Genomic DNA, 25,296 nt, shown 5'->3' with positions numbered 1-25,296 from the left:
GCTGTATAGTACATGCTGACTTCCTGAGAAAAGACTTTAAAGGAAACATGTATGCAAAGGGGGAAACATTGACCAATCAAACAGCAGCACCATAAATGCAAACCATCCTAGCCACTGAGGAAGACGAGTTATTGGGAAGAGTTATTTGTTGTGCCTAAAATGCTGGTCTCATGTTAAAGGTTGTCCCTTCATCCTCAGTCCTAGCTTTTGTCAACTGTTACTCGAGTGTGACTGCAGCGAGCATTTAATACAAAGATTTACTGCAGAAAGAAGGCGAGAAACAGAAAGGACAAGGTCTTACGGTAAAGAGATGTGCACTGGTAAACAATAGGAAGGTCATCTCAGCCTAGAGCACACTGAGATGTTCAGGGTCTTACCACCAAGGAAACATGGCTATTCAGATTTCTCAAACATACTGGCGTGGAGGCCGAGAGATTTGCGTGTGCAGCCTGAGCAGCTCTATTTTTTCCTTAAGGAGTAATCTTGCAAAAAGTATCCAAAGAAGTTCTGTATGAGCTGCAGTTGCCCTTTATCCATGACTGAAACATCATGTTATGCACGCTGAAATGGCTGTTATTATTTTTCAACTCCTACAAATTGGGAACTGGACATTAAAAACGAATCATCAAAGGCGATCCTGCTCTGCCCGACAGTTAGTCCGCGCTCCCGCGACGCTGAGTTAAAAGGACGAAGATCGTCCGGCAAATGAGGGCTGCGGCGGCTCAGCGAAACAGTCAACCGAAAGCAAACAACAAAGAAGAGGCTGGTGAAAATAAATAAAGAAATAAGGAGAGAGGAGAGAGAAAAATAAGGGAATGGAGGAGGAGGAGGAGGAATGTGGGGAGGGGGGGTAAACACAGCACAGAGATGAAATGGAGACCTGCCACTGTGCTCAAGGACACCGCGTGCCACTCTGTAATTAGAAATGTACACAGATGATTTGGATGCAGCGATATGATTAGGCAAAGCAGTCCCCAGTCTTAGGCCTAATCAGCTCACTTCTGAGAGATACTCCAAGACTGGTGTGTGTGTGTGCAAGTGTGTGTGTCTAGGCATCTCTCCTCTCACTACAAGCTCTTGGAGGGTGGGGGTATACCAAAGAAAACTGGCATACAGACACACATATAGTTAGAAATGCACAGATGGGAGGAAGAAAAGTGTGGGGGGGTCAGCGGGGGGGCTGGAGTGAGGCAGAAGGAAGATGTGTGTGACAGAAATGTGTACAGTAACAATGTACAGGTGCACAATGCGAGCATACATACAGATCTGCACAGGCCACCGTTGGATAGGGGGTGCCTGTATGTACTCCCGTGTGTTTTATGAAACCGGTGTCAAAAGACTTCGGCGGTGATGAAACCACATTGCAAATGAGAGGAACAGAGGGTGCAGTGTGCGGGGAAACAGATTGGCACGATGAAGGGTAAGATGAAGAAGTCAGAGAGAGGAGGAAGAAGAGAGAGAAGCTGGCAGAGGCCCTCATCAAGCTGTCCTCCTTTCCTTGAGATGCGGTATGCAGTCAGTAAGCAGTAGTCTTGACTGAAAAGTACGACTGGAGAAATGTCATGAAAGGAAAGCTCTGGTTCCGCTGTTGTACTGTTGTAATCTGTGAGTCAGCTTTTGGGTCAAACTTCAAACCCGCCACTTGAAAATGCTATGTTTTCGGGTCAGCCGAAGAAGAATTGAACAAAAACCTCAACAACCCGATGCCTACTTACAAACATACCCTGGAGCGAGAGGCAGAGGCCGGGCGCCAAAAGAGAAAGATGGTTTACAAAAGACCTGAGTAATGAGCAGAGGCCAATTAAAAGAAGCTGCTCCCTTCCTACTTATTCACCTCCTCCCTTCTTCTCTCTCTCACTCTATCCCTCCCTTCTGTCTCTCCTCCCTCCTCCTCCAGTGGCTTGTTATTGATCACCTTTAACCTCGTCTCTCTGCAGTGTCAAAACTACCATTTAGGCTCATCCCAAGGGCTGAGCGTGTGTCGATCGCACCCTGCCCCATAAATCATTAGTTCGAGGGATTGGGAGGGTCTGGCCCTGCCTAAAGAGCAAAGAGCCCGACAGTCACAGGCACATTCTGCCAGAGCCCAAACCCCACACCCCCGGGGGGTTAAGGGTCACTGAAGGTCCCATGGATTAGCGCCCAGACACCCCCTCTAACCCTGGTACTCAAGCCAACCCACCTTTACTCCCCCCCACGAGCCCAGCAGTGGCACCCCTTTGATTTTTAAATAAGAGAAAAGGTCAGTCGGCATCCTGCCCTTGTCTTCACAATCACCTCTATCCCAATATGTGACACTTTTTCTTTATTCATGACGGATCCTTATTTCTGCCTGTTGCTGCAAACTGAATGACGGATGAGAAAAGTTAGAGGTAAAAGGAAGAAGGGAATGTTCACTGACGATACGGCTGAGAGAGTTTGTCATCGGCGTGAACGGATGCTATTGTTGTCACCGTCCATCTCCTCCGTTATCTTAGTCGGCCTCTTACAAACTGCCCCCTCACCTCCTCCTCCCAGGGTTGGAGGCGCCTCACTACATGGCTGCATATGAGCCAGATGCCAGGTCGACCCCGCAGCCTCCTCCCCAATGCCGCGCTCCTTTCTTCCCCTTCTTTCCCTCCCCCTGTCCTTCCAGGCGCAGCATGTGGGACCGATAAACTCAGTGCTACAAGCAAGGCAAACTCTCCCCCGTCCTCCTCTCGCCATGTCCATTCACCTGCTGCTCTTGCCATTGTGGACAGGCTAGGATAAGTTGCCCCTAGTCACAGCCATGAGATGAGGGTGGAAGTGACAGAGGTCCTTTGTTGGGGTAAAGACTCAGGACCCTTGGGTGGGGACACATCTTATTCTCCAGACCCATTGATAGCAGGAAACACAAGCAGTGATCTTAAATCTGCGAAGCTCTTTTTCAAATATAATCAAAGGCATAAAAAGTTAACGTGAATGCAAAGATCAAGCTGCTTGTTTTGCTCAGTTTCACATCGAAATCTGGATCCTAATCCATTGATGTTGCAGAAGGAGAAAGGGGTATGGATTTAGTACCCATTGTTGGCAGGGGTGGGAGGGCGGCTCCCGTGTGCATCCCCACCCACTCCACCCCGCCCACCTCTCTCCCCTGTGGCACGGCCCTGCCAGGGGGCGTAGGCGTGGGACAGGACAGGGCGCCATCAAGGGGATTAATTGGTGCGACACCTCTTTGGTGCGTTCGGCCACAGCAATTAAATGGTATCCCTAGGCCCTTCGTTTGCCATTACTAACCCAATGACAAAGCAGCAAATTGGGGCCTTCTCTCTATATGTGTGCATATGCCAGAGATGAGTCAAATACGTGCGTGTGCATGCATGTGTGTGTGTGTCTGCTGAACTTATATTGTGCGGTGTGTGTACAAAGGGAAAAGGGACCACAGGTACAACGGCATCAAGGACGTGATGAGAATGACAGAAGTAATTGAAGGTTCTGTACGTTCTTCAAGGCCTGCTGTAAATGCATCTTTTCTAGATGCATAGTTATGTGTGTGTGTGTGTGTGTGTGTGTGTGTGTGTGTGTGTGTGCACTTGTGCCAGCATGCATTCACATGGGCTATATGCATGGGCAGGGAGGTTTTCAGTGGCTTTCTTATCTCTCCCACTGTCCCTGCTACTCCCTGCAGCCGTCAATTAGTGGGCCTAGCTGTGTGAAGGCCTTGTGCTCTTTCACATGAGCCTTTGTTGACTCTTCCGCACTCTCCCTCTCTCTTTTTTTCCTCCTCTCCCTATGTCTCCCCAGCGTTTGAAGATTGAGATAAGACACAAGGCAGGTTACTGTAGCTCCTCTCTGGGGTGTTGGTTACAGTCTGGCCCTCTGTGAGCCAGCCTGGGAAGTAGTGAGACCCTGCAGCAGGAGACCCACAGAGTCCACGCATCCTTCAAACACAGGAGGGAAAACATAGGCCAGGGTACTGAGAGCCAGCCTCCATCAGAAAAAATGACCGAGTCAGACAGACCATTGCCTCTGACAGCACAGATAACCCAGTCGGTCTTTAAGATGTGTGCGTATAGGGTCCATGCTGGACGAGCAAGAATAAAAGGGTGTAGATAGAAGATGGGGAACAAAAGAAAAGACTGGAGGAGGTTGAGGAGAACAAGAGAGAAGGAGGGAAATGGATGGAGTGGGGGATGGTGAGGAAGCAGGGAGAAAGGAGTTGATGCAGGAAGAGTGAAGAGCAGAGACACCTGCAGTAGGAGGAGAAAGAATTCCAAGCAGAAGAATGTTTGCAGGAACCAGGAACATTTTCAGGTATGGAGGAACCAGTTAACCTAAGAACATGGAGTCATTTGGTTCCTATTCCAAGAGTTCATGAATTGATGGAACAATGATTAGGAAAGTTAAGCTTCCCCAGGTGGACAGCTCAATGGTTGCTTATTCTTGTACATCAAAAGTAGCCTTAAAGTGCCAAAGAGTCAATATAGGACACAGTTTCAAAGTTGCTAAAAAGTGACCTCAACTGATCCAGAAAACCGCACAAAACTCAATATCTGCTCATGAAACTATCAATATCAGAACTACTGTAGAGGAGTGCTGCTCTATTTAGACATTTAAATGGTTACGCAAACAGTGATTGTTGTAAAGGAAAATACTAAATTCAGCCCAGGAGGAACCCGGAACAAACCTTTTTCTTCTTAGGAGTGCAGACAACCTTTGTCTAATGAGGGCCAGACATGTTCACCCCCAGCCATCCAACAGCCCAACCCATTCAGCCATCCGCCCGGCCCAGATCTCCAGACACTGGGGCTGGGGGAGAGGCGTGAAGAAGGCCAGACTGCGAGCCATCCATCACGCCCGTCTGACCCGCCCCGCAGTGCTGAAAAGACCACGGTTATCACTCACCCCTGACACAGCCATCGATGTTTGCCCTCAGAGGCACGCGCACGCACCCACACACACACACACACTGAAAGACACAGAAACACGCATCCTCAACATATTTGCAGTCACTCCAAAATGTCCTGTCAGCTCGTCCTTCCCTCCATTGAACTCTCATCACCATCCATCAAGCCTCATCATTCACAAAAACGCCAACGCGCAACAGATGGCTCCAAACCAATGAGACCATGACAAATGCCAGGTAAACTCCCAGCAGGGACCAGTCACATTACTCTGCACCGCTTGCTTGCAGAACTAGCAAGCAGAACTGGGGAAAGTGCTACTTGGAGCTGGATTCCGCTTCGATCTAGACTGGCATTTGAGCCGAGTTGGGCGTCACAAAGGCCTGTATTGTCCTGCTGCCTCTCAGCTTTATTACATATGTATGTGTTGATTGCTGCAAAACAACAATGCTAGTGCATGGCATTAAGCAGTAACAATAACAGTGATGCTTGGTGCTCCTACTCAGCGTTGGTTGTTATTCCAACAAACCTCTGCGTTGACGCCCAATACACACTGGTGTGAAATACCAGCTGAAGAGCCAGCTGGGGAACATCATGAATGGGAATTACATTAGAATACATTTCGCAGTTGTAAGAAGTTGTAACTTGGCAGCAAAAGCAATTGATCAGAGATGTTTTAGATTTAACAGACGGCTTTCGTATAGAAGGACTTTTCATGAAATGATACCCAACATTTTTGGTTTTCATACATTCTCTCTTCATCGCTAGGACGACAAGCTTTGACCCTATCCATAGTGCTTTGTATGGAGTCTGTGTCCGTAGACTAAGCTTTGCGTGGCACCCAATGGGATCCATACTGGGTAGATGTGTGAAATTGATACTGTGCTCGTGGCACAATGGACACATATGAGAGAGCTCCACTAGGCTCAAAGGTCACCTGGCCCACCCACGTCAATGTGGTGTAACAAGTCAGAGTGGAATGCCAGGGGGGTCACTTCGGTCAAAAACCTTGGGTTTGTCACCCACCAAACCCTCCCAGCAACGTGACACACCCGAGCGGGCCAAGCTATGTGCCACCCCCGCCGGCACCCTATGGTATCAGAGACCTCCCCACCCTTGGGTCCCATTCACACAAAACCACATATGGGCGTACGCAGACAACAGCCATCTCTGATGCCCTTCTGATTCTCTCTGCTGGTATTTAGCTGCAGAAGTTGAGTGTGTGTGTGTGTGTGTGTAAGACTGTGTGTGTGTGTGTGTGTTTGTTTCAGGGAGGTGGTGTACAGAAAGCGAGGGGGGGGGGGCTGAGGTGACAAGCGCTGTGGTGCTGATGCCCCCCGCTCCCCGGCGAGCAGAGTCTCATGAATGGCAGCTGTTGTGATGGTGACGGGGAAACGCGTTGGAGGCCTGGCCTACGCACTACAGTCATCTGAATGGATGGAATTCAACATGGTGGAATAGAGACGCTCATGCGTGCAGGCTGAAAACAATGTGTCCTCTCTGCTGCTTTTTCTCCATCTTTCTCCTTCGCTCTCCCTCTTTCTTCTTCAGCTCTAAATCATTCCCCTTTTCTGTGAACGTAACAGCAATTTTCAAACATGACACCGTTTTTTCCCTATGTTTATATTGCACGCGTGTATATTGCTATAATTATTTGTGTTCTGCTGCTGCCTCTTTTTGCTTGCTGCTGTAACACCGGAAATTTCCCTGTGTAGGACTAATGAAGGTGTTTCTAATCTAATCTAACATCTCTGCATTGCTTCAAGATTGTTGCCAACTATAGTAAATTATAAATTATAAAGACTGAAACCTAAAAGGGAAAATAATCATTCTTGAATAGTACATCAAATGAAGCAGATCGTTCTTAGAGGACACTGCTCAACCTATAGAAACAAAGATGGATAGGAAGTCCTGTTGTAATTGATTTGAAGTGGAAATGTTATGATTGATCTATTGATTAGCTGTCTGGTGCACCAACCCCTTGTTAAGAGCAGACATACGGCTTCACTCAGGGGGTTATGGAGCTGGGGCCCCCGGTGGCGCGCACACACACACACACACACACACACACACACACACACACACACACACACACACACACACACACACACACACACACACACACAAAGCCCTCTTGGTCCATCTATTTACCATCTGACCATCAGAAGTGTGTGACAGACACAGACAGACAAGCTGCCTCTTCCTATTAAACATCTGTTCAGTCTAAGAAGTGAACGCTCAGTCACACACATTTGGTGACCCATGTTAAAAGGCTGTTTACAATGTATTCTTTCTCCATGGGCATTTTTCAAAACCATCAATATGACTGACAAAATTGACAAAAGGCAAACAGGCAACATATGTGTGCTGGAAACACATTTGTAAGAGGACACACACACGCACAAACACTTCTATTGCATCTGTTGCTAGTTTTTCTTACAATATTTATCAGTTCTTATGTTCCTGAAACGTTCCAAATCTACACATACAATATTGAGGAGAAGATGGGGTTATAATGGAGGTTTAAATTACTAAACCATAACAAAAAGTGGAAAACTTCTGATACACATTAATGGAAATTCAGCCCATCTCAGCCCAAATAATAATGAAATCATCCACATACACACACTAGCAGAAACACAAAAGTGTGTACACAGTTGAAAGCTTTGTACGCTCCCAATTAAAATGCATTTCCTAAAAATGTATTTCAGTAGTACGTGAAAGCTAATTTGGTAAGAATGTGTGTATTTCAGTTTCAACAGCAGTGGTTTGCCAAACTCACGATTACAGAAATGTGTCGCGCAGGCATTTGAGCGCTTTACATTAAAGGCCTCATCATATTCATCATTATATCATATTGAATAGAGTCATTACAGCATATGGAGATCTGTGTTTAAAAGGCAAAATCCATTACTGTCAAGAGTCAAATCAAGTGCAAAGTTCTGCTTGATGCTGTGTTTGTCATGCACCTTAGATCCCACTGAGGTACTCACTCACTCTCACACACACACACACACACACACACACACACACACACACACACACACACACACACACACACACACACACACACACACACACACACACACACACACACACACACACACAGCTACCAGTGACAGTGAAGCGGACAGTCAGACAACAGTGAAGTCCTTTCTCCTGTCTAACAGATATATCACTCAGCTCTGACCCACACACACACTCAGGGGTATGACAGACAGTAAACGCCAGATCCAGAACCAAGAAAAGGATTCTTGTTTTGAAGCAGGAAGGGGTTATTGTTCACGAGATGCCAGGGCGTGGGCACTGCAGCACTGATTAGCCACAGGGAAACATTATCCCTCCAGTTTACAAGACCCAGTCTGGCCTGGCCTGGTCCAGTTTGGACTCTGAGGTACTTGATGTTCTCAGTGGCCCTTGTCTGCTGTAAGAACAAAGTGCGGGCTTGTTGGAGGATCAGAGGCTTGAGTCCCTGCTCTCTCCTCTCTCTCTTTCCTCCCACTTCATCTCCTCCCCACTTCTCCTCCTCTCCTCCCCTCTGTCCCCCGTAACAGCTGCGAGGCTACTGAAGTTCAAGTCTGGCCACGTGTTGGCCATTACACTCCCACAATGACCCTGTTGAGCTCAACATTTAGAGTCCCATAAAAACATTATTGTCCAGCTCCTGGGATCATTTGTCCACTACCACAAAGGCACAGAGAAAACCAAAATGTTAACCCCCAGGCTTTTGCCGAGGCACATTTTTCAAATTCTGCCCCTTCTCCTCCTCTCTACCCATCCGCCCTCACAGTACCACATTGCACCCACATTGACGTACTTCCCAGTCATACCCAAAGTGCCCACAGGGCACTCCTACAGCAGTGCATTGACAAGAACGGTCAAAATGCTTCTCTGTAAAATACCCATTTTGTTTTTTGTACTCCCCAAAGAGCAAAATCAACAGTGCCCCTTTGTTTCCTGCATACATCACCATTTCTGCTCATTTTATTGACTTCTGTCAAAAAGTGTTCCTGTTTCTTATCCATCCACCCTCTTTCAGATGCATAACTATTGACCCATAACAGCTAAAAGTCCCTGATGGTCATTTAGTCTCTAAATATGTCCATTTCATACGGCCGGGTGCAGCACGGCATGTACCTGCTGAATGAATGGGCAAGGTCGTGCCAGCCTATTAGCCATATTAAAAACCAACCCATTATGGTAATTGGGGAGGTCTAATGCATGTACTGGTTGCTTAGCGCCCATCTATTAGGTCTGATAGATGACTCAGTGATTAGCATTGAAAGGTACATTGTAGTACAGCGCTGCAGCTTGCCCCATACTTACAGCCCTCTAATCCTGTCTCTCAATGTAGTGACCTCCACTGTGGACACTCAGGTCACATACGTACGCACGTCCCTGACCAAATGTTTGCTGCTGGGAATCAGAGTGACCGCTGTGGACAAGGACATTCATTTTACACTGTGACAGCCACAAAGGCATTTAACATGTTTTTTTGTTGGAAAACTGAATACATAGTTAATTTCCTCTGGAGTAGCAGGACATGTCTGCATTTAGAAAGAGTCGATTGTCACACGGTTAAGACACATTACGCTCATCACCTGAATCTACCTCGGATGTGAATACAAATGTAGATCTGGCTGCGTTCACAACACAAGATCAACACGCAACACCACATCGTTCAAAACATGTCAAGATGTTGAACACAAGGACTCAAAATGACAAATCTCTCAGCGCTCTTGTCCTCCGGTGTGTGGAAAGCAACAGACCGGAACCAGAACATCACAACACACACCAACAGAGTCCAATCACCATCGACTGAAGTACAGATAACCTCCCGTGATCAAACATGGCGCGAACGTGACTTAAGCGCACACAAATGTGGAGGATGACACAGAGGGGCAGACATCTGTGGAAGACGTTGGACCTTAGACACCAAAAACAAAAAAGGAAGGAAATAAAAGCAGGTGAAGTCCAGGAGGGAGCGTGAACACGGCCTGTGTGTGACAGCGCCATCTGGAGGTGAGTAGGTATGGAACAGAGAGGACAGTTTAAATGTGATCTTGGCTCATGATTGGTTGCCAGTCGCAAGTCGCTATTTCATGAATCCGAGTCATGATCCTTGGGATCCCTGAGCTGAAAAAATTCCGAACCGGCTTAATATTTATGATTTCAGGGTTTTATCGATCGGTTTTAATTATTTCATCAGTAGAGAACACAACTAAAATAAGTCACAATCCAAAAACATTTATGAAGTATTTAATTTAGAAGCACTTTGCTTGAAGAAATCGCATTTCATTACAGTTCCAGTCTCTCCTTCTCCCCCCCCCCCCCGACCCGTCTCACTATCCCCCAGAATTCCCATCTCCGGCTCTGTGAGCGGCCCTGACTGGGTCTCTCAGGGAAGTGAGCACATTCTCCTTTCATCCCCTCTTAGAGGACAAACATCAGTCCCATCTTGCCGCCCATCCATATTCATGAGCCGCTTATAAATATCTGATAGCAGCCTCGCTACAGCTGTTTAGCTCTGAGAGGAGTGTACGGCACCTTGCACGTTCACACACACATACACACACACACACACACACACACACACAAACATTTTCACTGGTGTGTGCATACATGGATATACACACGTGATTAAACATATACCGTATTGTTCTCACTCTTTCTGTCTGGGCCTCTGTCTCTCTCTTCTCTCTCTCACACACACACACACTGGCCAGAGTCTAGATCTCTGTCCCTCGTCTACCAGTGCTTCTAGCTGCCTGGCCCGTTGATAGCATCGGCTCATTGCAGGGCTCTCTCCCTCTCTCTCCTGCTCTCTCTCTCCTCCTCTCTCTCTCCCCCTTGTCTTTAATTAAAGTATAAGTGTGACTGCAAAATGAGAGAGGAATCCTTAAGTGTGGTATTTACCTTCGCTCTGACAGGGCTCATGCTTATCAGTGAGGCTGGAGTAGCAGAGCCAAGAGACGGGGGACTTCTCAAAGGCCTGAGTAATCGCTCGGGCCCGCCTCCTCCCTCAGTACGCACAACACACACTCAACTTGAGCATCACCCACCTTTGGATGCAGCTTACCTTCTTTAACGCAGACGATCCACGAGTACCACAAATATGTTCTCATTTTAAGGAATTTTAAATCACCTAATGAAACAGACCCTGCTTGGGTATTGAACACATCACGGGGAGCCTCTAATGTCTGATGCACAAGTAAATGACACCAGGTCCAGTTTGTGATGTTTCCGTCGCAGTACGATCACTACTACACCCCGAGAGTGTGTGTCTACATACCTTGGAATGGATTTTGTTACACAGGTAATCTGGCAGCTCTTGACTCGTCCCTTTAAGTTGAAACAGGAACTCAGGAACGGTGTGTGTGTGTGTGGCACTGCAGGGACAAGAAAGCAAAAGTGTGTGACTGTCTCATTTTTAAAGTGAACATGTGAGTATCTCATTCTGGAAAGGGTTATTTGATTCCTTTGCTACAGTCTGCTTAAGCAAAAAGCCTTCTCGTGTATTTTTCCATATGAAGAAGCACAGAGTGACAATTTAACAATGCAGAATGGTTGAGAGAAGTAAACAGAAAGGGGCTTCTTTCTTTTTTTTCCGTGGGGTTCTAGATGAGAAAGGTGATATGAATGCCTCCCTATCGCTGTCCGCTCGTGGCTTCCTAATCACATCCCTGCGACTGATACTGAGACAGAGAGAGAGACAGAGAGGGGGGGCAGGGGGAGAGAGAGAGGGTGAGCGAGGGAGTGAGAAAAAAGAGAGAAGGAAGCAGAGATAGAGGAGGAGAGAGACACGGAAAGGCACAATCTTAGAAATCGCCGCCGCCTGCTTTAGTATGGCGGAGATAAAATGACAATATTTAAAGGTGACATTGTAATCAGGGTTTGGACATTACTGACACGTCTCCTTCCACAGAGCACAACACAAACAAGCCCTTATTCCCTTTCTTTCTCTTCTTTTAAAATTCTGTATTTACTGATACCTAACGCTCCTCTCCTCTTCCGACTCGTTAGAAACATTAGAAATGCTGAGGCCGGCAAGAAGACACATTTTTGCTTTGGTCTGAAGAAGATCTTTGTTCTTTTTCCAATACAAATAAAGGGACATTTAAATATTGCTCCTCTCCGGAGTGTGCCGGTGCCCGAGAGGGAGGGAGTGTGTGTGTGTGTGTGTGTGTGTGTGTGTGTGAGAGAGAGAGAGAGAGAGAGAGACTGTACTGTGTGCGATTATTCATGTATATGAAAGAATGTACACTCATGAGAAAATGGTGTGAGTTTTTATGTGTGTGTGTGTGTGTGTATGTGTTCCCAGAGGGTATATCTGCTCCTATTGGGGAGTACAGTTAAACTGCACAAAAGGCAGCGCTGTACTGCACTCTACACAGTCTAACACTACAGAACACCATCACAAAGGGAGGCCAGAGAGTTTGTACTGGAGGCCAGAACCTAATCTGACTAAAAAATGGCCTGGACACAAAGATCACGAATACCAGAAGTAAACCCTGATGAACCCCAGGGGCAAGAATGGAATCAGCCAATGGGTGCGACCTTCTTGAGTGAACGTGGTGTTTGTTAACTCCACCTTGGAAGAAGTTCAGTCTCAACAGAATCTCAATGTGCCCTCCCCCAGGGTTCACCGGCACAAGGGCAAAATGGGGGAAATAAAACACAACAAAACAAATAAAAATCAATGGAAGCAGATGTGAAGGTGAGAAGAGGCGAGACGAGTGGAGAAATTACTCTTAAAGAGAGAAGCGACGCTGGAGAGGAGAGGAGAGGACGGAGAATCGAAATCTAAAAAGTGCTCTTTCACTCGGCAAAAGGCGGCGAAAGAACAAAACAGAAGTAAACAGGAGGAGAGAGGGAGAGAGAAAGAGAGAGAGAGAGACTGGGACTAGAGCTCCTCATTAGCCATGCAGAGCATCTTGGCTCCTCTCCCACACCTCCCGGCTCATCATCGCCTGGGCCCTGGCTGCCAGCACAATCTCCCCTCAACCACCCCCCCCCCCCACCCACATCCCGCCCCACCCAGCTTCACCAACCATCCCTCTCTGCCTCATCCCTCCATCCCTTCCCTCCATCCCCTCCTTCCCTCCCTCCCCTTCCAGCCCCTATAATCACACCCGCAATCACAGCCCCTAATTAGGTTAATTAATTTGTATCAGCCCTTGTAGGGACTTGGCTGATGAGGCAGCCATAATAGCGTCAGAGCTCGCCCCTCCTTACAAAAAAAAAGAAAAGGGGGAAAGGGGGGAGAGAGAAAGGGATCTAGATGCAGCCCTGCGCCTGTGACAAGACTGGACTATAAACCACAGGGTCACATTCACATCCCCACCCCCCCTAAGCCAACCTTCTTCTTCTTTTCCCCCCTCGAACCCCAACAAATCCCCTTCCCCCCTGTGGTGTTGTTATTCAAAAGGGGGCGACACCGACACCTAAATCCTGATATATAACCCATCGTGTCCACATCCCATCACCGCGTCCGATGTAATGAAAACGTCACGTAGGACAATAATCACGTTTGCGTCTCCCCGCCGTCGTATTTCAAAGTGTGTGGGAGTTTGACGTTTTTGTTTGTTTGTTTACACTTCCACAGTCTGCTGTTGTGTTCCAAAAGTGGAACAAAGTGCATCGTACGATAATGATTCCTTCAGCGATTTGTCTCTAAGAGTTGTCGGAGACCGATCGAAGCATCACATTACAATCAGCGGCCCTCATCGCCCCTCATCAGGCCACTGACGAACAAACTCTGATTAACACCCCCCATCTGATTACTGCAATCACCCAGACTAACCACGCACAAGCACTGTCCCCAATGCCGCATACACACACACGTGCGTGCGCGTACGCACACTCCAACACCTCTCGTACACGTGCACACTCTAACACCTCAGCGCTGAGTAGATATGAAGCCGCACGTGTAGCACAAAGCACCTCTCATCACGCTTTGTCTCATGGTTTCCATTACAGAAGTAACAACCAAACAACTTTGACAGACAAAACAGAGACATGAGGGCTGTCGCTATGGTGATTATTGATCAAATACTCTACTTATTTAGATCTTTTATTTGTTTGTATACTGTTTATACTCCTAGTGTTTGTCCATCAGAGTCTGTCAGAGCGGCGTTTAAATATTCATAATAACAAAAAGCTATTGTATTGTTATTGGCTTTTATATGAGAAGTTCCCAAACATATTTGCAGCCCTCATCCATGGTGCTGAATCTTCTTCTTCTGCTGTTTAACCTTTGGTAACTATATGTCGCATTACTGCCCCCACCTGGGCTGGAGTGTGGAGTCGTCCTGCCGAATCATCGATTTCATGCAATTTAATCAATTATTTTTTAGAAATGAAGCAGTCTGTGATGATGAATTGTGACAGCCTTAAGTGGGATACTGAGAATATAACGGTTAAGTGAAAGGGAAGTTACCAGGAAAGGCAAGAAATATCAAAGCACAAATACACTGAGTATCAAGTACCAGTGCAGAGTAAAGTGTCCATTGTCTTATTTTGCCAGAAGAAGAGCACAGTTTCAAAACACAACCCCCCCCCCCCCCAGCCCAAACACACAAACTGGGCACCATTCAATAGTGATGCAAGCAGACACATGCATAAATATACACACACGCGCGCGCACACAGAGAGAGAGAGAGAGCGAGAGACAACACACAACACACACGCAATCTCAGGCTCAGACAATGACACTGGGAGGCTGCGAGACAAGGACAGATCCGGTAGTTAAAGCGTAATGAACACGTCCCCGAGGCGCGCGCCTGGCATTCCCCCTGAATGATGGACTGACAGTAATACCGGGGCAGATGGGTGCGCTCCACGCCCCGTTCAACACCACACACACACACACACACACACACACACACACACACACACACACACACACACACACACACACACACACACACACGTACACAAACGCACCCTCCCCCTGGTGTATCCTGTCCCTCTCTCCCGCTGAGATATACCCCCTGTAGGTCTGATGTGGAGGTGGGGGTATCAGGGGTGCTGTGTATGTGTGTGTGTGTGTGTGCACGCATGCAGAGGTGGGGTGTTGGGGGGCACAACTATGAGGCCCCCGTCATGATTTAGGCTCCCATGCAAATTTAATCAATTCGAGTACCTTCTCGCCAGCCAGGGCTCATTAGTGGCAATTTAAAAAGGGGGCTCTGTGATCCCCACCTCAGTGCCTGAGCCACACAGTCTCACTCAAACTCACACATACAAACACGCAAAGACACACACACACACACACACACATCCAAACAATCGCGCACACAAACACACACACATGCACGTCAAGGGGCACTGTCAAGGCTGTAAAGATTTTCCTTCAGACATCTTCCCCCTGGCATGAAGACAGACCCTGCCTGCACGCCAGCCACAACCCCCCCCCCCCCCCCCCCCCCCCCCCCCGCCCCCCCCCCCCCCCCCCCGACCCTCTTCCCCCTCCCTCGCCTCTTCCTCCTCTGTCCCCTCTCCTCTATCCACTACTTCAAAAGCCCCATGACACCCAGCTTCAAGTTAAAGGAGAGAGGGATCCAAGGATAAAGACTACAGTACCTCTCTCTCCGCCCTCCCCGCACCCCCTGCCTCTCTCTCCCCCCTCTCCTCCATGCCCCTCGCTTTGCTGAGAAACACCCAAACCCCAGGCTACCTCCCTCTGTCTCTCTCTACCTCCCTCTGTCTCTCTCTACCTCCCTCTGTCTCTCCCTCTCTGTGTAATTGACGGGGGTGGAGTGATGGGGTATCGATTAGTGGCGTCCTTAGCCATCCTTAACCTCGGCTCTGGGAGTTGACTTTGGTGCAGGGTCAGAGCCGTGTGTGTGTGTGCGTGTGTGTGTGCATGTGTGTGTGCGTGTGTGCGTGTGTGTGTGTGTGTGTGTGTGTGTGTGTGTGAGAGGTGTGCACAGATCAAGTGTTGGGGTGTTGGGGGTGAAAGTGCCTGCTGTCTGCTTTTTAGTCCTCGTCGTCTCATAATTGGTCCTGGTTTGAGAGCAAGCGGGTCGACAAACACACTGAATAATATGACACTGAACGATATGAAGGAGAATTAAAAGTGTCAAAAAAGGAAGGAAGGAACTGAAGACTTCTCCCTTTTCCTTTCACAAAAAACACAGGCCTAAACTTATTTCCTTCCGATGAGAACAAAGATCTTTTGTGTGGTTTCCGTCTTTAACCAGGCTTCACTTTTACTCTCACACAGTTTCTATACATCAGGGTCAATGTCACGCCCTGCAGCTGTGTCACAACCATACAGCGCCCCACTTCCACCGCCACCACTCCAAAAATGACTATATGTTAGCAAACCTCCAGGGTCATTAAGCTGAGGGGCTGGGAGGTGGGGGCAGTAAATGAGTTATGAGTCTTTTGACAATAGAGGAATGCCCCGTCTATATCTTTAAAATCAGAAGGTCGCCCACTGCCCATCCCAAAGCTCCGCCGCCGCCGCCACTGCACCCCGGCTACTAGTCCCCCGTTGATTGGGGGGGGGTGTGAGGGGGTGTGAGGAATGAAAGGCGAGCTTGAGGAGGAACAGTGGCTCGTCTGTGTTTGGGTCGCACGGTCACATAGGGGGGTCCCGGAACTGCGCACACAGTGTTTTGACCCCTGGGCTCTCCTCTGCGACCTCCAACCCACTACGCTTACGGACGCTGCGAGGGAGGGGAGGGGCGGGCCCCGAGGGGTCCCGATGCACGCACGCTCTCTTCGCTGTGTGACGCAAAGGGGGAGAGAGTCAGCCGAGGACGTCAATCACTCGCTCATTGAGGATAAGAACGCAACTCTGGCATGAATGAGGGACATTGGCCGGCTTTGTGTTTGTGGTTGTGTGACGTATGTCTCACACACGGACGTGGAGCCTGTCATATCTACGCTTGATGAATGTATATATTAATTTGTTAGAGTTTACAAGACTACTCAAAGTTTCAGTTATTCTTAAACATGATTTACATTCCCAGGTCATCTTGGTAGGGAGCTTTAATGAGACCATGCAGCCCGAGCGCCATCACTCTTGTCCGCAGCAGTTGGCTCACCTTTGCTCTGGTCAGCAGTGTTCGGGGCCAAGGCCTCTCCTGGTCCGTCTCCCCCCACCTGCCCGCCGCCGCCTCCTCCTCCGCCTCTCGCTGTGCCCGGTGACATTTCCGCCTGGCTCCCTTGCTCCCTTCTTCCCCTCCTGCAGGCTCCCAGGAGAGGCTGATGGATGGGGCCTGTTTATGAAGCTGCTGCCACCACAGTGATCAATCAAAGCCCCCGGGTCACTGTGATCTGCCGCCGGGCGCCACGCTCGCAGTCGACTCCACATTATGGGCTGGAGAAACTAACCACACATACACTTCTGTCAATACTCCACACACACACAAGTGCACATACAGTACATGACCACATACGGGGTGACGGTGAAGACCACACAGTGTAAAGACCGAGATCTGATATCTGATATACATTAAAGTTAAAGTGCAACACTGTCGGCAAACTGAGACGTCTTCTGATTCTGCTGACTCAAAACTTCTGCTGAGGGAATTTGTGCAGTATTTGCTTTTATTGAGTCATTATCAATTATCAACTATCGTGTCAAGAGGTTGCATTCGCTGCCGTGGGGATTCTGCCACTCACAAATGGAACTCTATACAGGATATATTCTGCTTTTGGGACTGCAGGTAAATGTAAATATCTACTCTGCATCGTGATCTGGATCGGTCGTGAATCAATCAATATATCAGTGGGTCAAACATACAGTAGGGTATCTGCTCCTGAAGGAACGCTGTGAACAAAGGCGTCGCTGCACGGAAAACACAGCTGCAGCAAACTAAATTAATAATGGCCAAGTTTGATTAAGGTGGGCTAACAAGCCAGCATTGACATTTGCTCGCGTTATTGTCAACGCTCACTAATTGCCGTCTAAATCAAACTTAGCCAGTATTAATTTCATTAGCTGCAGCTGTGCCAAACCAAAGCTTACACACACACCGAGGGACGTGGTCTTTAACCCTTTAACAGATTTAAAAAGGAGGACCCAGGTTGACGGAAATCAGAGCTTGGTTCATGTAAGAGCTGGAACATTGATCTAAACTTTTAACCACACACACACACACACACACACACACACACACACACACACACACACACACACACACACACACACACACACACACACACACACACACACACACACACACACACACACACACACACACACACACACACACACACACACACACACACACACACACACACACACACACACGGCGTCCTACAGAACTCCACTGCCACCTACTGGCCGCTGTAGCAGCTCGGCTGGTCTGAGCCCAACATTCTGATTCAGCCCTGGGGCCTTTGCCACACACATCATTGCCTCCATTTTCCCCCCAATTTGTCACTTCTGTACCGTTATTAATGCGTGAATAAACTTAAACCAACAAACCAAAGTCAGATTAAGTCACCACGTGCATCGACGACACCACAAGTTTAAATTCCTCTTAACTTTTATTTGAAAGAAACTAAAGTGTTTCATAAATATGTACAAGAACTCTCATGGCAGCAGCAACATGACGAGAGGAAGATCATTACTATCCCATGTTTCTGCCATGATCACACGTATGGGAGCACATACTAGATTGCGTAAACAAGCTCTGTATTTGGCAGGTATGACACAGGCGCAGTAACCATGGCGTCGTCTTCTCAGCGTTTCCTCTTGGCCTCAAACTTGTAGACGGCTGCAGAGCTGGCCGTCTCCTTTTTGACCTTCACTTTCTTCGTCTTATCCTGGAGCACAGAGGAAACACAAAGGGGTTGTTCAGACTTTTCAGCATGACGATCCACTCTGAGCTCCAACACATCATAACTTCAAATCTGCCTGTCGAGAGGGAGAACCATCTTCTTCCTCACCTGCAGGTCCTTGCGTGTCTGGATCTTCTGACTGATGACGTACATCTTCTTCTCTCTGTCGACCCTCTGAGCAAGCATCTTATACTGGTGCTTCCTCTGCTTGTCCAGTTTCTACAGGTAGAGGGAGAGAAACCAACTCTGATGAGCAACTTCACCCCTGAGCTGTGCAATTTTTAATCTAATAACACAGATTAGAGAGGAGCGGGACTGGAGCAGGTTTGTGACTCCTACAGACCTTTATGGCCCGAGGCTCCACAGCTCCCTGGATGCTCTTGGTCTCCAGCGTGTGCAGAGTGGGTCTGTTGTACACACGGTCCACCAGCTGCGGCGCCGTGTTAAGGTGTTTGGCCAGGTTAAAGGACTGAACTACAGGAGAGACACACACACGTTCAGGAGAAACATCTTTGAATTCCAGTAGAGTTTAGTCATCATCAATGCAGCGCTGGCCGTTGCTCTACCTTGCTTCTTGGACTCCACATAAAAGGTGTGTTTGTTTGTTTGTTTGCGGCCGGTGGTCAGAAGGTGGAGCTCTCCTTTCAATCGCTCAATTTTCTGAAAGCAAATGAGACAGAGTCAGATTACAGGAGGCAACAACAGAGGCCAGTGCAGACATGAACAGGGACAGAGAGGAAAAATAGGGTGCATATTCTACATGTTTATGAATATTTTGAGTGTAAATCAAGCACAGATTCTCCCTCTTGTCCCTCATTAATGAAAACTTTAGTCCCACAGTCCTGCTAACTAAACCCATTCGTAAGTAGTAGCAACCCTCATGTGATGTTTATGTTGTTAAAGCCCATTTGAAGCCTCTCAGCGTCGGAGTTGAACCCTCACCTTTGTCTCCGCCAGCCTCTTCATCTCCACATATTTGATATCCTGCGTCCTCATCATCTTCTTCTGCTCCTCTGTCACTTCAACCTCCTCTGTGCCTTTTTTGGCCACGTGAACTCCATCCTGTCCAAGAGCCACAAGCATCAAGACTCCAGATCCACACAAACTATCCACACAAGAAAGACTTGAGACAAAGCCAACAGATCTTACTGAAGTCTGTACTCACCTTCAGCTGAGAGCTGATCATGTTGAAGTAAAACTCATCTGGGTTCTTCTCCAGAGCTTTGTTGCGTAGAGCAGCAAGAGTGTTTTGTTTCTTGTGGTAATCACTGTAAAGCAGTAAATGATCTTATTAGTTCAGACCCTTTAAAGGATTTGTGTTTGTGTTCTTTAGAGACTGCAGACATGAAACATAGCAGGATGAATGAGACACACAGACAAATGTTTAATCAAACTCACTCTGCACGGAGTTTGTAGTCCTTCTTCTTCTCCAATAAGCCCAAATGTTTTCTGAAACCAGGCTGGTTGAAAGACGAAAGATAATAAAGTCATGGCAAGTTAAACACTCGATTTTCCTATTTGCTGAAGACGTTACACGTATAGAAAACATCCAAAAGACACATGTTTGACTTAGTATTGATACATTCACAGCTACACGGCAGGTTCGAGCTCGGCTAACACGCTAACAGAGAAACAAACACTCACCTGTGACCGCTCATGGTGGTTCTTCTGTCGGGATTTCAGCGCTTTCCTAAACGAAGACATGTTTGCAATCTGTCCCAAAGATAAATAATGACAAAAAGTAGTAGTTAAACCCTACGGAACGAGTTGGATCACGTGCAGAAAGTCGAAACCCCGGCACTCCAGATCAGAGGCTTCCCTGTTAGCTAAACATGTGGGTTCCTGTGACGACGTGCTGTTGCGTTTCCTTTCCGCAGATTCGCTACTTTACTTCTGTAAAAAAAAAATAATAATCCACACGAATATCCGTTTCAGACATATAAAGTGACATTTTAAATAGTTGATGCATAATTTGGTACTTTAAAATAAATTTGTACAAAATAAATTATTTTCCCGACTTGATAAATGCGTGGTGATAGTTGATGCAGAGCGTTGAAGTAATGTGTACCAAACAGTAGGGGGCAGTGTTGTACACAGTTTGGACAGCTATGGCCTTTGCTGCTGCAGACACATTTGGACTGTGGCCACATAGCAAGATCTTAAGTTAATAAATAATTCTGAAATGAATCACTGGTTGGACATGCAATAATATTTAAACAACCTAATTTCCTAATCAAAGCTACATTTCATCCGATAATCTTGCGCAATTTACAACCATAGCCCTGTAAAATTGTACTTGGCTTTTAGTTTCAGGACAGCAGTTGAGTGATGATGTACTTGCAATGGGGCAATGGGTTTAATCATAATTATCCAAATAGATGTGACAGTCATGACCCGTGCAACTAGCCATGATGGAAGCGTGTTCAATCAGCCAAGCCAGATATGAAACAGGAAAGTCCCAAAACAAGTGATTGTTATCACAGCGCTGCTGACTTTATGTATTTTGGCTGCACTGTTTACCTATGAAATTATTTCAGTCACCATAATGAAAGCCTGCATTTGCCAGAGTCCCTGGTTAACACTAATGGATAATAAGTTTGTGTTTCTCTAACATGAACATTTACTGCATGTTTCCTTGGATTCCAGACACTGTTTTGATTTATCTCCAGACCAACAGGCCTAATAGATATTACATGCAAACCTGTGGGAAGACTGTGTCCTCCAAACATTCACTAACAGGGAATAATCCCCTATCAAGTATGATCTCTGAGTCTGATCCTCTAGTTGTGTGTGGCCTATAGGTAGAACTCTATGTCAAAAGCAACAAAAAAGTGAAATTATATGCCGGCATGCAGTCATTTTTCTTATTTTAAAGAAGAAAAATACTGCAAGAACTTGGAAGAAGAAGATGGGGTCACCACCCTGCTCTGGGGGGAAAATACTCTCCACTTCCTGACATGATATTTTGCGGAGAGGAGAGACAAAGACAAAGCCACAGCGGCACCAGTCCTCTAATCTCACCCAGACTCCAAACTCTCTGTGAATGTGAGAAGAAGCCAGGAGGAAGGCGAGCCATCTTCCACTAAACAGCCATTTTCCCCCCCTATGGCAGCTCGTGATCCCCCCACCAACCGCGAGGAATTTGTTTTATATGTGTGAGATTTGTCCGGCATGCAGAATGTTGTATGGATGATGAGACCTATGAATGGGATCAGTGTTTCCACATTATGTCACAGGCTTGTTTATCAGTCTAATGGTTGATGACCTGTGATGATTTCAGCCACAGAACCCAAATCTGAGCCACACACCCAATAACGTGTGTTTAACGAGGCAAACACATCCAGCCGCCGCGATTTACGGGTGAAACGTCTGAGTTCTGACTTACTGGGCTCCTCGCTGTTTAATACGTGGAGGCATTCATCATCACAAGTGAAACGTCTGGTGAGCCGTGAAGGGAGCAAAATACTTCTTTAGAAAGCAGGGGATCGTACCAAGCTGATGCAGGAGCATGGAGGACAAGAAGTTGTGGGTTTGCTCAGGGTCAGCAGAGGAGGAATGCCCTTGTGGAGCAGATGCACAGCCATTTGGTTTTCTTAATATGACCCTGTTTAAAATAACAGCGCTGACATACTGTAAGACTGCTGGGCTGGGGTTGAGCTCAGGGCTCTGGTATGTCTCCCCCCGTCCATGGTTGGTCCTCACACTCCTCAAACTATTCCAGGCGAGGAAAAAAAATGCCTCAGCAAGGAGTCTCCCCCCCCCAACCCCTTCCATGCGCGATTAGTTACTTGCACGAGTCGGCCTGTTCAATTATTATTACTTGACGTTCCGATCCCATTCCTGATCCCGACCCTCCCCAACACGTCCCTCTGCCTCTCAATACCTCTGCTCACCAGCTGCACACGTTCTCCTGGGTGGGATTCTCACAATAGCTCCCTCAACCACAAACGCTTGTAAAATACGAGAAAAAAAATGGTCTACAATTAAGCGCCAACGTGGTGCTTATTTTCCCTGCTTGAGTTTTTTGGGTGGTTGTATATTACAGAACGACCTGTTTTATATTGCAGACAAACACAGTAGTAGAGCGCTGAGAGGCGGATGGTTTTCAGATGAGGCACAGCTCCGTCAAACGTTCTTATTTCACTTAATGCTCTTTTGATGGGCTGTTTATATTTTAAAGCCATTACCTGATTGCACGTACATCATCTTCATATGGTAAATCTACAAATGTATTTTCACTCTGTATATGTTTTGGCAGATGCAACCCTATAAGAGAAGACAGACTTTATTATTCCACTTGGCTCTGACACGTGATGTGCTGTGTGTAAAACATAATGTCCTGTAACGTTAGAGCAGCCAGTGACGATTTGCACTCGCCGTTTATTGCTTTTCCAACCGATGTCCTCTCTTATTTCTCATCAAATGCCACGCACGACCTACGTTACATTCAAACCCCGCGACCTACGCAGAGTTTTGACTGATGACTCTCGTGTCTGTGGCTACAATTGCTTGAAATTACATCTCAGATCAGCGTTTAAGTCTCAGTACTCCAGGTTCAAACCAGAAGCTTTCAGTTGTTTCATTTTCTCTCTCCAGGCAGCTGCTCAGTGTCGTGATGCTCGTTACTGGTAAATCCATTCATGTGATGCGAAACCACAAACCTAAGAAAAGGTTGCAAGCTTCATATTTAGCGCTAGTTTAAATCAGATTTAGTTGACACACACACACTAACACACCCTTAAGCACACTATAAATTGGTAATGCCTCAATAAAGTGTAATTTCCCACCAGAATCACCTTTGCACAATGATTCATTTATGGGCGTCAGAGTGTCTTCATGTCTTTATGTCTTAGTGTCTTCCTTTAAGCCTAAACTGATTACTCACTTATTCACATCAACCGCTTAACTTGTTTGTCCAGAGCTGAAACAAGAAGACGTTTTGTGTCTCAGGTGACAGAAATGAGCTTCATCTCTCAGGATTGAACGGAATCCTCACGCAACCCTCCCAACCCCCGTGACCAATTGACAGGCGTCTTTCCTGTAATTTGTCTCACACAGTCCAAAAGGAACACGCCTCAGTGGGTAAAATTAGAATTTATAATTAGGGGGTTGCGTGGGGAATACAAGGGTCAGGGATGACTCACAATATAATGAGATTTACATGTTTTGACAGTTATGCCAAAGTTTGCTGTTTAATAATCCATTCCACTACTCATGTTTTGCAGATGTTACATGAAAAAGCAAAGAATCAGTTTTTCATCAAGATTTCATCAAACAAAAGCAGAAATTGAAGTCTATCTCTTTACAGTCACATCCATTGTTCGATTTAGGCTCATATTGGAGTACTGGCTGTCATGGAAACCAGCAGTTGATACAGCCACGGTTCCTTCCTGATAAGCACTGCAAATTAAGATTTATTTCATTCATTTGATTGTCTGGATACATTAAAAAAAAGTTAATTCATGTGTTTCAGAGGAAAATGTCCCATTATGGCGTATACACGTGTTTTTACTGTGTCAAGATGATTAATATTGGGGAAACCCTGTATTATTTGGCATGAACCTGGTTCATTATAAAGAATAGCAGTGTAAAATAATGCCTATGGTCTAAAAATATTGTTTCAAGCCTCAGGTTAATGTATAGCCTGGTTTGTGCTCCAGCTGATAAGGCTGGAAACACCAGGGTGAGCTGGGCACTGGAAACCTAGGCTCAGCGTTCCGAACGCCAAGAACCCCAGAACAATCCTATCTATCACACAGGGCCGCGCTTGTGTCAACAGCACGGCCTTAATCGTGACGCGGGCGCCGTGCTGATTAACACGTCGTGACTCAGGTGTGCGAATCCTTCCACGTCAGACAAACAACAGCTGGGTACATCCAGATTAGCGCTTGCTCCCACGTGCTGAGTCACGCAAAAGTGGAACAACATGACTGGAGAGAAAATGGGAAATGAAACCTGAACACGTGTTGGATCCTTTTCTGACCTTTACCCTGCTGTGTAGGATCAAGAGCTCATCCAAACACAACATTCTTCTTCAAATTGACCTCCAATGAATCTCAAATCTAAATCTAATCAGTGTGCTGCCTTTCCTGTTTTGGGACCATCTGGAACTTGATTTCAGACTATTCAATAAAGTGTGACTCCTCTTCTTCTTGAATGTAAATTGGCTGTAATAGCTCTTTATAAGTCACCAGTGGTGGATCTTTAAATATACCAACATGACTCCGTGTTCATTTATCCAATTTTAGTGCTGATCGCAGATCAACAGAGGTGAACTCAGGGCGGATGACGAACATGTTTTCGGTTGGATGCATTGAACACACACACACACAGACACAAACAGCCACACAGCCACACACACACACACGCACACACGCACACTGAGCTCTGGCTCTTCTTCAGGCAAGTTATGTCTTGATAACGTGCTAATAAAGATTGTTTGCACCCATAAAACAAACTTTAAGAACCCTGCTGAGTTCTCTTCTCCCAGACTTGGTATTTTTATTCTGCTATAAAAAGGCGATTGATCAAACGGATGGACTGATGTTTGACTTAACCCATGTTTTGACTGATGCATTGATAGGTGGATCAATTGAAGGGTGAATGAAAAGAGGATTGATAAATGTTTCAT

The 25,296-nt window shown here is 46.8% G+C and overlaps 1 protein-coding gene across 1 annotated transcript; it reads right to left on the bottom strand.

The window, feature by feature from the left end:
- Positions 1-18,352: 18,352 nt before the first annotated feature.
- On the bottom strand, positions 18,353-20,504 carry utp11 (UTP11 small subunit processome component). Its single transcript, XM_076160794.1, has 8 exons — positions 20,310-20,504; positions 20,064-20,125; positions 19,831-19,933; positions 19,608-19,727; positions 19,232-19,325; positions 19,009-19,139; positions 18,774-18,884; positions 18,353-18,650 (listed from the first exon to the last, which is right to left on the bottom strand). The coding sequence occupies exons 1-8, from the start codon at positions 20,367-20,369 to the stop codon at positions 18,567-18,569; spliced, it is 765 nt and encodes a 254-aa protein (XP_076016909.1). The 5' UTR covers positions 20,370-20,504; the 3' UTR covers positions 18,353-18,566.
- Positions 20,505-25,296: the final 4,792 nt, after the last annotated feature.

Source organism: Genypterus blacodes, unplaced genomic scaffold, assembly GCF_046128005.1.
Source record: "Genypterus blacodes isolate CSIRO-AG114 ecotype Tasmania unplaced genomic scaffold, CSIRO-AGI_Gbla_v1 ptg000107l_1, whole genome shotgun sequence".
In the NCBI taxonomy this organism is placed as follows: domain Eukaryota; kingdom Metazoa; phylum Chordata; class Actinopteri; order Ophidiiformes; family Ophidiidae; genus Genypterus; species Genypterus blacodes.
This window is presented reverse-complemented; position numbering and strand designations above follow the sequence as displayed.

Coding starts and splice junctions, on each gene's coding strand:
- utp11 (XM_076160794.1), bottom strand. CDS start 20,369: ATGTCTTCGTTTAGGAAAGCGCTGAAATCCCGACAGAAGAACCACCAT. Junction 20,126..20,309: donor ACCACCATGAGCGGTCACAG/GTGAGTGTTTGT, acceptor TCTTTCAACCAG/CCTGGTTTCAGAAAACATTT. Junction 19,140..19,231: donor TGTGGAGTCCAAGAAGCAAG/GTAGAGCAACGG, acceptor TCTCTCCTGTAG/TTCAGTCCTTTAACCTGGCC.